The following is a 15,046-nucleotide window of genomic DNA, read 5'->3' as shown; positions in this document are numbered from 1 at the left end:
GTGCAATCCAAAACTGAGAGGCAAGCAGAACTTCTTCATGTCTTTTTGCTCTACCTGTCTCTTCCTTTCTCTCCTAATCTTTTCTAGCTTCCCCTAGTTGCTCAGCTCCACCCTTCATTAGGGGGGACAGGGAACTTGTAACCTGCCCTTTTTTATGGAGATTACACTGTTAAACTTCCAGTCTTCAACCTGGAGTTGGGAATCTTCAGTTATCTGAATGGTCCCAAGCTCTCAGACTCAATAGAATGTATTAAAGAACAAGTTTCCCAAATGTTAGATTTAAGAATGATTAAATCTGAAAAATTGAAGAGTTAAGTTCTGCTTATGTTTATTTTAATATGGCTGTGCAGCCATAAAATCTATCTTTCAGGAAAGTACATGATAATTGTGGCATAATTTGATAAAGAATGATGATTGAGACAATTTGCTCATATTCTTCCATAAAAAGGAAAAATGTTACAAAACAATTCCAGGATATTGGGTCCTATTTGGTAATTGCTCCAAAGACCTCTCAAAAGCAAGATGAGCATTTATCTGAGCTTGCCTAGTCACAGTTTATGCCTGTTAGCATACTGTCTTAAGGTGATGTAGCATTTATTCTTGATAAAAGATCTTAGTTTGTAACATAGATGCTGTGGTCATTCTGCCAAGGATGGAGCCAAATTTTTAATTGTATTCCTTACAACCAGCGTGGATAAGTCTGTTTCCTTCTTCCATTGATGTTATCAGGTGTTTAGAAATTAGTAAAATGAAAACTATTGAGAGGCCTTTCCATTACCATTCGGATAACAGGTTGAATTGGGCTCAAATCTTGTTTAATGTATTTTCCCCCTATATTCTCCAAATTCAGTTCTCTGGCAGCTTTCTTTCTTTCTTTCTTTCTTTCTTTCTTTCTTTCTTTCTTTCTTTCTTTCTTTCTTTCTTTCTTTCTTTCTTTCTTTCTTTCTTTCTTTCTTTCTTTCTTTCTTTCTTTCTTTCTTAGTTACTAAATGACTTTACTTCCTGTTGTCTTTGAAAGTGTCAGCTTTATCTGCCTTGTTGACTTAATTTGCAGCACCTTTTTTCCCCTCCCTCAAATTATGTTTGTTGAGGTAAAGTAGGTTTACATCTTTGTACCTATTCCAGGGCTTATAGGTTCAAACCTCCACACATTCACACTCTACCTACCACCAGTGCCCTAACAATCCTCCACCATGTTCCATTGGGCCCCTTCCCCCTCACTCCCACCCTTGATATTCCATTTGTGTATTGAGGTTGGGGCAGGAAGTTCCCAGTGCTTTCTTTGGTGCCAATTGAGCAATGGTAAAACAAACTTTCCAACTCCTGAAAGTTTTTCAGTTCTCTTGCAAGAGAGCTTATATCATGGAGTTCATACTGGAGTAAGCATTGCACCCATTTCCCAGTGAGGCCATTCTCTTTCACCAGGGCATTTTAGATTTTATGATTATAAAACATATCAAGGGGATATCATTGAATATAGGAAGAGATTTTTATTTTATTTTAATTTTTTAAAGATTTATTTATTTATGTATGTATATAAGAACTGGGGTACAGGCCAGAGGTGTGGAGGGTGAGAGGATTCACCAGAGACAGAAGGGGGAACAAAACAGGCAGACTGACTGAAATACACCGCTGAGGGGAGAAGCAGGCAAGTCAGGAGAGGTCTGCTGTGACGTGTGGGTTGCTCCCTGGCTGGCCAGGGATCAAACTTGTGCTGCAGTGGCTGCGGAGAGCTTCATAGGTTGCATTTTATCCCCTTGTGCCACCAGAGAGGCCCTGGAGGGGATTTTTAAATGTCAAGATGGCAAAAGAAGATTTTGTGGTTTTTAAGAAAAGGGGTTATATATCCCTGACAGCCAGGGTGGAGCTGTCTGTTGTCTTGGTTTGATGATACTATCAGGTGTTCAGAAGTCAGTAAGATGGAAATTTTCTTTCATCTCAGTATTCCCCAAAATTCTTGAAGTAGTACAGAAACCAAAAGAGAGCCTTTTGTATCTTAACAGCATCATTAAGACAGATAGATAATAAAGCTTTAATTTATCTACTTAAAGACTGTTTATAATACTTAACACTACCAAGTGAGTAAAAATATCCTTATTCTAAAAGAAAAAAACACACTAACCTTTACGGATATATTTTATCCTACTTGGGCAGAGTGATTCAAGTATAATTAGAGCAGACATTGTGACCACGGTCTAGTTCTATGTTTGTAAGTTGTAAGCTCATTCTTTACCTACTAGGACATATTTATAGAAAAGTATCCTTTCTAGCATAATGACTGTAAAAAATTAACCAGTATTTCTAATGGATTGCCTACTGATCAAACTGATGCTATTCTGTACTGTGTAAAATACTGTTCAGTGTATTAATTTTGACTCATTTTAATTAAAAGTAGTTCAAATTTGTAGGTCTGTTATTGCTTCTGTAGATTATAGATAATGCAGATAACAATATATTTGACAAAGTCAAATTTCTGAGACATTCTTAATGTTATATGATAATAGTGTAATTCTACATCTATGATTTTTAAAAATTTTTTATTTTGGCATAGTTTTAGGGTTGTGAAATGTTAGTTATGCAGTTGTTCCATGTGCCCCATATCAGTTTACTCCACTATTAACAATGTACATTAATGTGATACATTTGTCAAATTTAATAAAAACCATATTGATACATTATTATTAGCCAGTGTTCTTACATTATTCATATTTTATTAGGTTTTTCTTATTGTATTTTTTTATTTCCAGGGATACTCCATTATATTTTATTATCATGTCTCCTTAGGCATCTCTGGGTTATTTCTCACACTTCCTTTGTTTTTGATGGTCTTAACTGTTTGAAGGAGTATTGGTCAGCTATTTTGTAAAATGTTGCTGAACTGGTATTTTTCTGAAGTTTTTCTCGTAATTAGATTGAGGTTATGAGCTTGGGAAATGAAGACTTATATGTACCATTCTCAGCATTTCTTATCAAGGGTACATATTACCAACATGAATTATCACTGCTATGTTAGGCATGACTTCTCGTCAGGGGCTTTTTGAAATGCTCATGTATAGATTTCAAGGTGTCTTGAGAATGCTTTAAAGACAAATGACACTCTAGTCAAATTTTGACCTGTGGAAACTATTTCTAGAGAAGTGATTTTCAAAGCAATTTTTCACTTGACAACAATGAACACTACTAAAACATTCTTTTTTGCTTATTTTTACATTGGCTCGAGTAATTTAGAACTGACTCAATTTGGTTCATATTTTGGCAGATCTTCAAAATGCTTTATTGGATCAATTTTAATTTTATACAAATAGAATTTAATTTAGCTACATACAAGGGACTCAGTGATGGAATGTAAAACAGAGCCTGAGATTATTATATAGTTATGAGCATGTAATTATTCTGCTCCTTGGGATAAGGTAATAGTCATACCTTAATCCCTTTAAACTTATTTAAAGAGTTTCAAGCATTAATTGCTTTCTACAAGAAATGTTGGAAGTTGCCCTATGAAACTTTTGGAGGAATTTTATAGGAAATATTTTTAAGAGAATAACTTACTCCATTCTTTAGCAGTGGATTTCATATATAAGACAATGTATGCTGTTAATAATCATTACCAAAAAAACAGTTCATATTACAAAATTGTGGACAGAATACATACATGTCTTACCTGAGATGTTGACACTCTGACACTACTAATCATTTGGGAATTGTCCTTTCGAGTTCCAATATTAGGTACCTACCATGTGCCAAAAAGATAACAGAGGCCCCAGAGACCTTTGCCAACATGGATGATGGGCACAAGTCACATTTTTCCTTTTCAGTCATTTAGATAAGAATTGGTGTTAGGGTTTACGTCAGTGGTTTCTCAAGATTTGTGACTTGGACTATAATTAGTTGGCGAGAGGTAGGGGGACATAATGTAATGGCACTCTGGACTCTGAATTCAAATTTGAGGTTGAATTCATCCTCTTACTCCCAGGGTTTATCCCTGTATGTAGGGCTTCATGATGTAGTCCCATTCATTTATTTTTATTTCCTTTACTGTTGTAGTCAAGTCCCCAAAAACATCTTTGAAGCCAATATCATGGAATGTTTTGCCTAAGGTGTCTTCTATGTATTTTATGGTTTCAGGTCTTACATTCAAGTCTCTAATCCATTTTGAGTTAATTTTTTTATATGGTATAAGAAAGTGGACCTAATTTCCTTTTTTTGGCATGTGGCTGTCCAGTTTTTCCAACATCGATTGTTGAAGAAATTTTCATTTCTCCAATGTATGTCCTTGTCTCCTTTTTCAGAGATTAACTGTCCATATGAATGTATGTTTACTTCTGGATCCTCATTCCTTTCCATTTGTCTGTTTTGTTTTTTTTTTTTTAACTCTGGTTCCATACTGTTTTTATTACTATAGTGTTGTAGTATAGTTTGTGGTCTGGGTGTATGATTCCACTGTTGTTCTTCTTTTTTTTTTTGGTCAGAATTCCTTTGGCTGTTTGGGGGCTTTTGTGGTTCTATATAAATTTCTGAATGTTTTTTCTATTTCTTTGAATAATGCCTTTGAAATTTTAATGGAGATTACATTGAATCTGTATATTGCTTCGGGTAGGATGGCCATTTTAACAATGTTAATTCTTTCAAACTATGAGCAGAGAATCTTTACATTTCCTGTGTTTTACATTTTTTTAAACAGTGTCTTATAGTTTTCACTGTACAGATCCTTCACCTTCCTTGTTAAGTTTACTCCTAGGTATTTAATTTTTTTTTTGATGTTGATATAAATGGAACAGTTTTCTTGAATTCATTCTCTTTTAGTTTGTTGTTTGCATATAGGAACAGAACTGATTTTTGAAATAGATCTGTAGCCAGTCACTTTATTGATTTCTAAAAGTTTTTTTAGGGCATATGTGTAAGGAACAGACAGGAAGAGTCCACCTCTCCCTCAGCTCTAGTAAAATTGAGAACGTCTTACCTCAATTAAGTAAGAGTTAATATCCTGGGGATAAACCCCATTGCTTCATACTTGAATACAGATGGGAAAATATCTGCAGCTTTGTAAAATAGACAATCATTAGGGGTTGCTTTTTATCTATTTACAAATGTTGATGTATAATGTGTAGTGAATAATCTTAGTAAAAAACTTACAAAGGGCAAACTAACAAACACATAGTAAATTAATTGTCCCAGTTTTTTTTTTTTTTTTTTTTTTTTTTACAAACAATGATATTAGCTACTTGTGGCCAATAGAGTAGACCAAACTTGTCCTTATTTGCTCTTAATACTGAACCTGTAAGTATGGATGTATCCTTATTTTCATATGTGTCATTGCATGGTTGTCAATATATTCTCTTCCATGAAATGTTGCTACATATCTGCTGACCTATTATAAGAGACTTGTAGGTTTCCACACTGGAGACACTGATAAAAGTATCCATGAATTTATATCAGAAATTTGTGAAACTTTTTACTACAGGGAAACCAGGTTTATCTTTACTATATGATTCAGTGATTGGGTTTTTTTTTAGAATGTAAGTTCTTTAAAGAGAAAAACTATGTTTCTCCTTACTCTCCAAGCATTAAATACCTAATATGGTAATATGCCCAGATTAAGTATTCAGTAAAAACATTTAAAATGAAGATCAGTGAGTACAGGAAATGTGATGATACATGCCATGCCAAGAAGCCAACTCACATATATAGTAAACCATAAAAAAAAGCAATATTCAGAATAGCTAGATATGCTTTATAAATTTTAAAACACATCATTACATTGTAAAATGATCATTTTTATATTGTATTTATACTGATTTATGACTTCTTTTTAAAGTACATAAATTTCTGGTAAAGGGTTATGCTTATACTGTGCCCAAATACTGAGGGGAAATCATCTAGAGGGTTGACATACTGGAAGTTAGTGTACTCCAAATCTTGGGCAAAGTAAAAACTCATAATATTTTCTGATGGAGGAGTTATAAAATTAACTTGACATTCAAATAATGAGTCTGTTCTATTAAAAGTAAGAAATGCTATTTTTCAAGCTCTTTTATTTATGACATTCCAAACTAATACTATAGAGAAACTAATATTATAGAAAAAAATTTTCTACATTTTAAAATTTTCCCTTTCCAGGGCCTCCCTGGTGACCTAGGGGTTAAATCTCAGCGCTATCACTGCTATGGCTTAAGTTCGATGCCTGGTCAGGGAGCTAACCCACTATGGTGCAGCAAACCTCTCCTCTTTTGCCTGATGCTCCCCCTAGCAGTGTATGTCAGTAAATCTGCCCATTCTACTCCCCACTCTGTCTCTGGTGAATCCTCTCACTGCCCCCTCTCCCCAGCTCTGGCCTACACCCCAGTTCTTCTATGCAAAAATGTAAATTAATTAATCAATTTTTAAAAATAATAATAAGTTTCCCTTTCCTCTGGTAATTTTTATGTATATATATATAATTATGGAAATCATAGTTTTAATTTTATATCAGAATGGTTTCATTTCTTATTATATTGAATATATTACAAACATTTCCCATATTTGTTTTTCCTAAAATATTTTCCTGAAAAAAAATTTTTTAAATATTTATTTATTTATACAAGCACAGGGTATAGTTGGAAGTGCGGGAGGGTGAGAGAATTCACCAGAACCAGAGCAGGGAGCAGAGCAGGCAGAAGGACCGAAGTACACTGCTGACGGGAGCAGCAGGCAGTAGGAGAGGTCTGCGCGCCATGTGGGACCCTCCTCTGGTGGCTGAGGAGCAGCTGGGGATTGAACTGGCACTGCAGAGGCTGTGGGCAGCTTTGCAACCAGCGCTCAATCACTGAGCCACCGGGGAGGCCCTCCTGAAATGTTTTAATTCAAAATGGAAATATATTTCTTTTCTGATTTGTAAAGGGATATATATTTATTGTTAGAAAATATAAATGGATAAAACAATCTTCCACCACCTCATTTCACAGAAAATTAGCTTTCCAAAGAAAAAGAAGCAGAGAAGGTAAGGAGGACAGAAGAGGATCATGTGATCAGAGAGACAAGAGAAAAACAGAGGGTGGTACCATCAGAGGCACTGTCTTAGTCTTTTGAAAGAGGAAATCTGAGTTGAATTGCACTGAAAGTGGATACAGATGAAAAGTAAAAAGAATTTTTAAAAGTTCTCTATGAAAATGTTACTTTTTTACTTTAAAATTGTGAAGTTTTGAGTTTAAATATTAATATACAGATGTTTATGGTTTCAGGTCTTATGTTCAAGGGTTTCATCCATTTTAAATTAATTTTTTGTTTGATGCTAGTCATCTAGTTTCATTCTTTTGCATGTGGTTATCCAGTTTCCCAGCACCATTTATTGAAGAGACTTTCTTGCGCCATTGTAAGCTCTTGGTTTCATTGTCATAAATTAGTTGTCCATATGAGTGTGTTCGATATTTTCCCCTGGGCTCTCAATTTTGTTCCATTGGTTGTTGTGCCTGTTTTTACTCCAGTACCAAGCTGTTTTAATTTCTACTGCTTGTAGTATCATTTTAAGTCTGGGAGCACATAACTCCCTTTATTTTCCTTCTTTCTCAAGAATATTTTTGCTATTTGGAGTGGCTTGTTCCAAATAAATTTTATGAATTTTTTTTTTATTTCTGTGAAAAATGTCATTGGAATTTTGATGCGGATTGCATTGACTCTGTATCTTGCTTTAGGTAACATAGCCATTTTAACAATGTTAATTATCCCACTCCATCTCTTTGTTTCTTCTGTTTCTTTCAACAATAGTTTATGTCTGTGTATGTCTTTTACCTTTTTGGTTAAATGTATTCCAAGGCATTTAATTCTTTTTTTTAAAAGATTTAACTAATTAATTATTTATTTATTTATACAAGCACTGGGTACAGTCAGAAGCGCGGGAGGGTGAGAGAATTCACCAGAGCCAGAGCGGAGAGCAGAGCAGGCAGAAGGACCGAAGTACACTGCTAGGAGGAGCAGCGGGCGGCAGGAGAGGTCTGCACCCCATGTAGGACCCTCGCAGGTGGCCAGGGAGCAGCCCGGGATCAAACCGGTGTTGCAGAGGCTGCGGGCAGCTTTGCAACCTAATGCTCAACCGCTGCGCCACAGGGGAGGCCCCCAAGGCATTTAATTCTTTTGATATGATTATAAGTGGGATTTTTTTCTTTTTCTGCTAGTTCACTTTTTGCATATGGAAATAGAAGATATTTAGATATTAATTTTGTAGCCTACCACTTGACTGAATTAATTTATTTCTATAGCTTTTTAATGGCATTTTTAAAATTTCCTCTATTATGTGATCTGCAAAAAGTGAAATTTTATTTCTTCCTTATAGTTTGGATACTCTTTAAATCTTTTCCTTGTGAAATTGCTCTAGCTAGGACTTCCTCTACCACACTGAATAGGAGAGAGTGGACATCCTTGTGCTGTTACTGATATTAGAGGAAAGGCTTTCAGTTTTCACCATTGATTATGATGTTGGCTGTAGTTTGTCATATATGGCCTTCAATATGTTGAGGTAAACTTTTATACTTATTTTGTTGATGGTTTATTTCACAAGATGGTTTTGATATAGTCTGTTTCACAAGAAACAAGTGTTGGAGAGGATATGGAAACACTGTTGGTGGGAATGTGAATTGGTGCAGTCATTATGAAAAGCAGTGTTGAGAGTCTTCAAATTAAAAACAGAAATTCCATATGATCCAGTTATCCTACTTCTGGGTATTTACCCCAAAATTTATAAAAACCTTAATTGGAAGAGATATATACAATCCCATGTTTATTGCAACATTATTTACAGTAGCCAAAAACTGGAAACAACCTGAGTGTCTATAACTGATGAGTAGATAAAGAAAAATGTGTGGAATACTATTCAGTTATAAAATCCTATCATTTCCTGAAACATGAATAGACCTAGAGGAAATTGTCCAGTGAAATAAGCCAGACAAAAACAGATACATATGATTTCCTTCACATGTGGTATAAGAACAAAGACAAAGCTTTGAACTCTAAGACCAATTAGCGGTTACCAGAAGGGAAGCGTGGGTAAATTGGCACAAAAGGAATAATGATATGGTGAAGGATAGACTTGAGCTTAAACTTAATGTAGTATATACACATGTTAATTCTCAATGAAGAACCCCTTATATATATATATATATATATATGTTATAATGCAGTGTTATTTCAATTTAAAAAAAAAGTCTCTAGTATGGAAAATAAGTCTTGAATATACATGGTATGCTTAAATGTTAGCTTAATAGGATAATCATTCTTTGAAAATATTATTCTTATAGTTGAAACTGAATGTACTAGTAGTAATAGTAGCAGAAGAACAATTATTTAATGTGCCATTCCTGGCTGGCAAACATTTAAGGTTTTATTTCTGTTTCCTCTTAGGCCTCTTATGTAAGGAACTCAAGGGGAAATAAAATATACAGGATGAAAAGATGGCAATGTTGCCTCCCCCAGGATCTCAGAGTTTTGTGTACTTCACAAAACAGTCTCTTGCCCTTATTGAACAACGTATTGCTGAAGGAAAAGCAAAAGAACCCAAAGAAGAAAAGAAAGATGAAGAAGAAGAAGGCCCCAAGCCAAGCAGTGACTTGGAGGCTGGCAAACAGCTCCCCTTTATCTACGGCGACATCCCTCCAGGCATGGTATCAGAGCCCCTGGAGGACCTGGACCCCTACTACGCAGACAAAAAAGTGAGGTTACTGTGACTGCGGTGGTGGGGTCTCTGTTTGCTGCTTTCTATACAAAAAGATAATTTAAATTGCGTTTAAGTGGATTTTAGTGAAAAACCACATTGTGACAATAATGTTCAATTGAATACATGTGTGGACTCTTCAGAACAAGTACTTTTTCTAATTTTTTATCAAAACTGGTTCTGACAGCAACAAAATACTTTTGATTTCTTTAATCTTTTAAAATTGTTTAGTGTAATGTTCTGCCTTTTTGGACATGACATAAACTCATAGTGGTAGGAACAAAATAATTTCTCCAGAAATGAGATCTAGAGATATAATCTAGAATACATATGCATGGAGGTGACAGTTGAGTCCATGGGAATATATACTATCAGTCAATGAATAATGGAGTTTATAAGAGCTATTTCATTTAAGGTGTTAGTTAGAAAGGAATCTCAGAGAAGTAGGACATAAATTAGAAAATTTTCCATTGTTCAAAAAAGAAAAGAATTGAGTATCTCATAAAATTACCCAGAAAGTTGAGGCTAGGAAAAAGCTATTGATATGAACAAGAAAGATGATTTGGTAACTTTGTCAGCAGTTTATGTTAGGTGGTGGAAAAATTAAAGCAAGGTAGTGGTGGATAACAAATTCAAAGAGAAGGTGTTAATAGCATGAAATTTTCCACCAGAAAGATGGTCACTTGAGGAGCCAAATATACCAAAAAGATACCTGTACCCCTATGTTTATTGCAGCACTATTTACAATCGGTAAAACCTGGAAACAACCCAAACACCCAAAAATAGATGACTGGATCAAGAAGATGTGGTACATACACACAATGGAATATTATTCAGCAATCAAAAAAGATAAACTCATGCCATTCGCAACAACATGGATGTAATTAGAAGGAATTATGCTCAGTGAATAAGCCAGAAAGAAAAAGAAAAATACTGGATGATTTCACTTATAGCAGGAATATAGGGGAACCAAATAAGACATCAGTGTAAAAGAATAACAGTACAAAACACAACAAAGCAAAAACGGACAATTATAAATCAGAGACATACTGCAGGGGAGAAGGAGGGAGAGGGATCAGAGGAAGGGAGGAAAGAGCACAGGGGACTGAGGTGATGGTGCACTGGTGCATTGGTGAAGGAAACTCTATGGGGACTACACCTGAGGGTGTGGAGGGAAGCAAATATTGTTTAAAAATGACCAATGATGTAAAAAAATAAAAACATAATAATTTGAAAAAAGAATTTTAAAAAATTTTAAAAAGTTTTAAAAAAACAAAGTCCTAACAGAAATATATGACACAGATATGCAAGACTACACTCTAAATAACGAAACTCAATTCAGTGACAGTATTTACTGAAAAGTATGGAGGATACCTAAATGTTATTTTGAGCAACCACTAAATCAAATAAAATCTATACATAAAATTTAAAAAAAAAGAGCATGTTTGAAAGTAAAGTAAATTTACTCTCAGCTTGCAAAACACAGATGGTTGGAGTGCTATTGTAGGGGGTTGTTGATTTTAACAGACATGGAACAAGCTACAGTACATTCTGCATTTGCATTAGGGAAGTAGAGAAAAACCTTATTGTCTGAGATGTGAGGGGCAAATAGGATAAATGTAAGAATCCTGATAGTTTAAAGTAAATGTAGCCACCTCAGAGGAAATGCCTATTAAATGGGGAGGGGTGGGGGGTGTCTCAGTATTTTTCATACTTCAAGAGTGGAAATTATCCTTGGAGAGTCATTGATGAGAGTAGCAAAACTGAGAAGGTGCTGACTGCATGAAGGAGATGCAAGAAAGTTTGAAACAACTATACTAAAGGTTATTTTACTAGGGAAATGAAAAGAGAATTAACATCATTTCTCACACAGAGCCAACACAGTCAGGTTGAAAATGACAAAGAAGATTAGACAGTAAAGGATTAGATAAGTGTAATTTTCTCTATCAGTCCTTTGCTGTACAACACCTGCAGACTTATATTTGAGAGGTCCCAAGAAAGACAGAATATGTTCCATTTTAAAAAAGAATGTGTGTGTGTGTATATATATATATGTATATGCATGCTTGAAGTCATCTGAGATACAAATAAAAGGGACTTTTGTAGCAACTGAAAGAAAAGAACAACTTGAAATGTCTCAAGAAATATTTAATAGGCTAAAGTTACTTTTTTATGGTAAAAACACATCTACCTCAGTAGTAGTTGCTATGAGTAGCATAATATTTTGTTTCACATTAAAAACAGCTGATAGTACCCAATAGAAAGCAGAGTATCTAAGAAACCCCAGAAATATTACAAAGCTTTCTAATGAAACAATAGCACAATTATCACATCTTGATGAAACAGGAAGTAATACCCAGTTTTTAGATAAGACAAAGGGCATAAAGAAATTAAGTTGCAAAATTAATTTACATACTATTAAGTCTTTGTTGTAGATATTTAAACATTTTTTTTTTACGACTTATTTATTTATTTTCTACAAGAACCAAGGTACAGGCCAGGTGTGTGGGAAGGTGAGAGGATTCACCAGAAGCAGAGCGGGTTGCACAACAGGCAGACTGACGAAATACACTGCTGAGGGGAGCAGCGGCACAACGGGAGAGGTCTGCCGCGCCATGTGGGACCCTCGCTGGCTGGCCAGGATTGAACTGGCGCTGCAGAGGCTGCGGACAGCTTCACAGCACAGCGCTTAACCACCTGAGCCACCAAAGGAGGCCCTGTTGTAGATATTTAAATTCAAAGTGGTTTGAGTCCCTATCTCTTAGTATATTTTAGTCTTTGTTGTGTAGCAACTATCATGTTGATAAATTTACAAAAATGAATAAGGAATGAGTAAATAATGAAGCAGGCAAAATAAAAAGTATTCTCTCATCTTACTGCTTCATTCTGAAAAATTCCTAGCTCTGTGTGGATGCCTCCAAAAGGGACCTGGATACTATTTACCTAGCTGCACCTTAAGGAGGGAAGAAATATTGCTAGAATAATCCCCAACTCAGAGATATAAACTTCAATTGCCTTAAAATGATTTGGAAAGTAGTGAGTCACAGGGCAAGTTAGGGTTATCAGGTAGTTTTAGGGACATTGCAGGTAGGGACCTCCAGAGAGTTAAGGAAGGCTCCAGAGATAAGGACAAGAGGAATGCAATGAATTCTGGTGGGAATAGCAAACACTCCAGGACTAAGGTCAACAAGACATTCCCTAGGGAGGACAATGAAAGATAAGGAATGTGATAAAGGAAGATCCCCAGCTCAGTAGCAGATTAAGTGAGACCACCAAAGAACTAACCAATCAGGTAGGGAGAAAATATTTGCATTTGAATGGAGGATAACAGCTTTATTAACTACTGGAGCAGTAGTAACTACATGATGAACTATTTGGTAGAGAATATTTGGGGCATGACCCTATCACCATGTCTTGGTCCCAGCTCCAGTCACATAATAGAACACCAACAGAAGGCTATCCCACATTTGCTCAGTGTCCTTGGGTAGAACTGGGCCAAACAAAATCTCTTTTTTAGGATCCTCAAGTCTTAATATGTAAACAAATGTCCAAAGACCTAAGTGAATCTTGTCATTTTCTTTAGATTTGGGACTTTAAAAATTTATGTGTTTATTTATACAAGCACTGGGTACAGTCAGAAGCAAGGGAGGGTGAGAGAATTCACCAGAGCCAGAGCGGGGAACTGAACAGGCAGACTGATGAAACACACTGCTGAGGGAGCAGTGGGCAAGGCAGGAGAAGTCTGCGCTCCAAGTGGGACCCTCACCGGCAGCTGGGGATCGAACCGGCGCTGCAGAGGCTGCGGGCAGCTTCTCAGCCCAGCGCTCAACTGCTGCGCCACCATGGTGGCCCCAGATTTGGGACTTTAAATGATCGACTTTTTGTACCTTTTCCTAGCTCCTCAAACATTCTGGATAAAAGTTTTTGATTTTTCATTTACAACTTTAGCGTTAACTTCTCTGTGTATTAATTCCTTGATGTTTCAAATTATTCATATTAATTGACAAAAATTTTATTTCTTCTATATTATAGTCATCACTTGGATTAAAAATCTTAATCCTGAATTGATCTTAGTTCAAATTTTAATTTATATCTGAGTGGAATTATCAACACTTTGTTAGAACAAATAGTACTGAATAAGTTAATAATAGAAGTTAAGACTTCATTTTTATGTGGGATGAATATATAAGTGCATTTTAATACTGTTGTAAGTACCTTCATTATAAGTGAAAGTTTGTGTCTTTAAGAACTAATAAATTACCAGTCACTCTGTGCTCTGGGAATTTGGAGGACAGGTACATTGTCTTATTATTTTCATATCCTTGGTACTTACTATATAACCTACAATATCAGCAACTGCTCCCACAATTTACTAAGAATTTGTAATGTAACCAGAAACTTAAAGAGTTTCACAGACACTATGTTCTAGCTCTCAGGCTACTAAATGATGGATCTAGTATTTAGAATCAGATTTGTCCAACACTATGATCTTTAGGTACCATACTTCTCTAAATTTATTTTTAAAAATTCTTAATAAATGAGCAAAATTAAAGGAATTTATGTACACTATTACTTCTACACATTTGCTATTAGGACTTTGTATTGAGGTATTGTTGGTTTTTAATACTGTTTATGATTTAGAAATAGACATTTACACCAAAGAACACCTGCCATGTAAGTACCCATATTCCTCTACCTAGGGTTTTATAATTTACTGACGAGATTCATACTGATCCTCCAAATTTCATAGGTATACCTATTTTCCCTATTTATTATTAACTTCTGGGTATATTAAAATCTAAACTTTCCTAAAGAAATTTTTAATGTGAATTAAAATTAAGAATTTAAATTTAAAATGGCACATTGTTTCAAGTGCAAGGTAACTTGATTTTGCCAAGGTTATGTAGTTATGTGGATGTCATGTTAGCTCAATGACCTCTGATTCATGAAGTCTCCCAGATAATTCTGATAGACATGTGACTCTGTCGTCTCTTTACCCTGATGCTCTTCCATTTCTCAGTATGCCTGTCACATCTTGCCTTGTACTAGAGTTATTGTGTTCTTATCACCTTTTCAGAAATTTTTTTGCATGCAAACCCATGTCTTATTTTTGTTCAGACTCCTTTCATTGTCTCATATGTCATACTTACTTACTCTACAGTCAGAAAATAATGAATGAATAAATTTTAAAAAGCACAGTATATTGAAATTTAAGAAACAATGGTTACACTCAAAGACTAGGCATAAATTTTAAAAGTAATTTTCAGAGTAAAAGTGAAATTTCATTAAATTATGTTTAGACATAATTGATATAGCGAAATAATCAGGAATGGCATCTGAAAATATTAGATTTTTTTTTTGAGAATA

General features: G+C 35.1%; 1 protein-coding gene across 1 annotated transcript in view; it reads left to right on the top strand.

The window, feature by feature from the left end:
- Positions 1 to 15,046, top strand: part of SCN9A (sodium voltage-gated channel alpha subunit 9) — a 126,201-nt gene that overhangs the window by 36,297 nt on the left and 74,858 nt on the right. Inside the window, exon 2 of the mRNA XM_037523456.2 lies at positions 9,370 to 9,677. Within this exon, the coding sequence (XP_037379353.1) occupies positions 9,420 to 9,677 (258 nt within the window). The 5' untranslated portion in view covers positions 9,370 to 9,419. The remainder of the gene's footprint in view (positions 1 to 9,369; positions 9,678 to 15,046) is intronic.

This window comes from Talpa occidentalis, unplaced genomic scaffold, assembly GCF_014898055.3.
Source record: "Talpa occidentalis isolate TD23 unplaced genomic scaffold, MPIMG_talOcc4v2.1 talOcc4.3, whole genome shotgun sequence".
Taxonomy (NCBI): Eukaryota; Metazoa; Chordata; class Mammalia; order Eulipotyphla; family Talpidae; genus Talpa; species Talpa occidentalis.
This window is presented reverse-complemented; position numbering and strand designations above follow the sequence as displayed.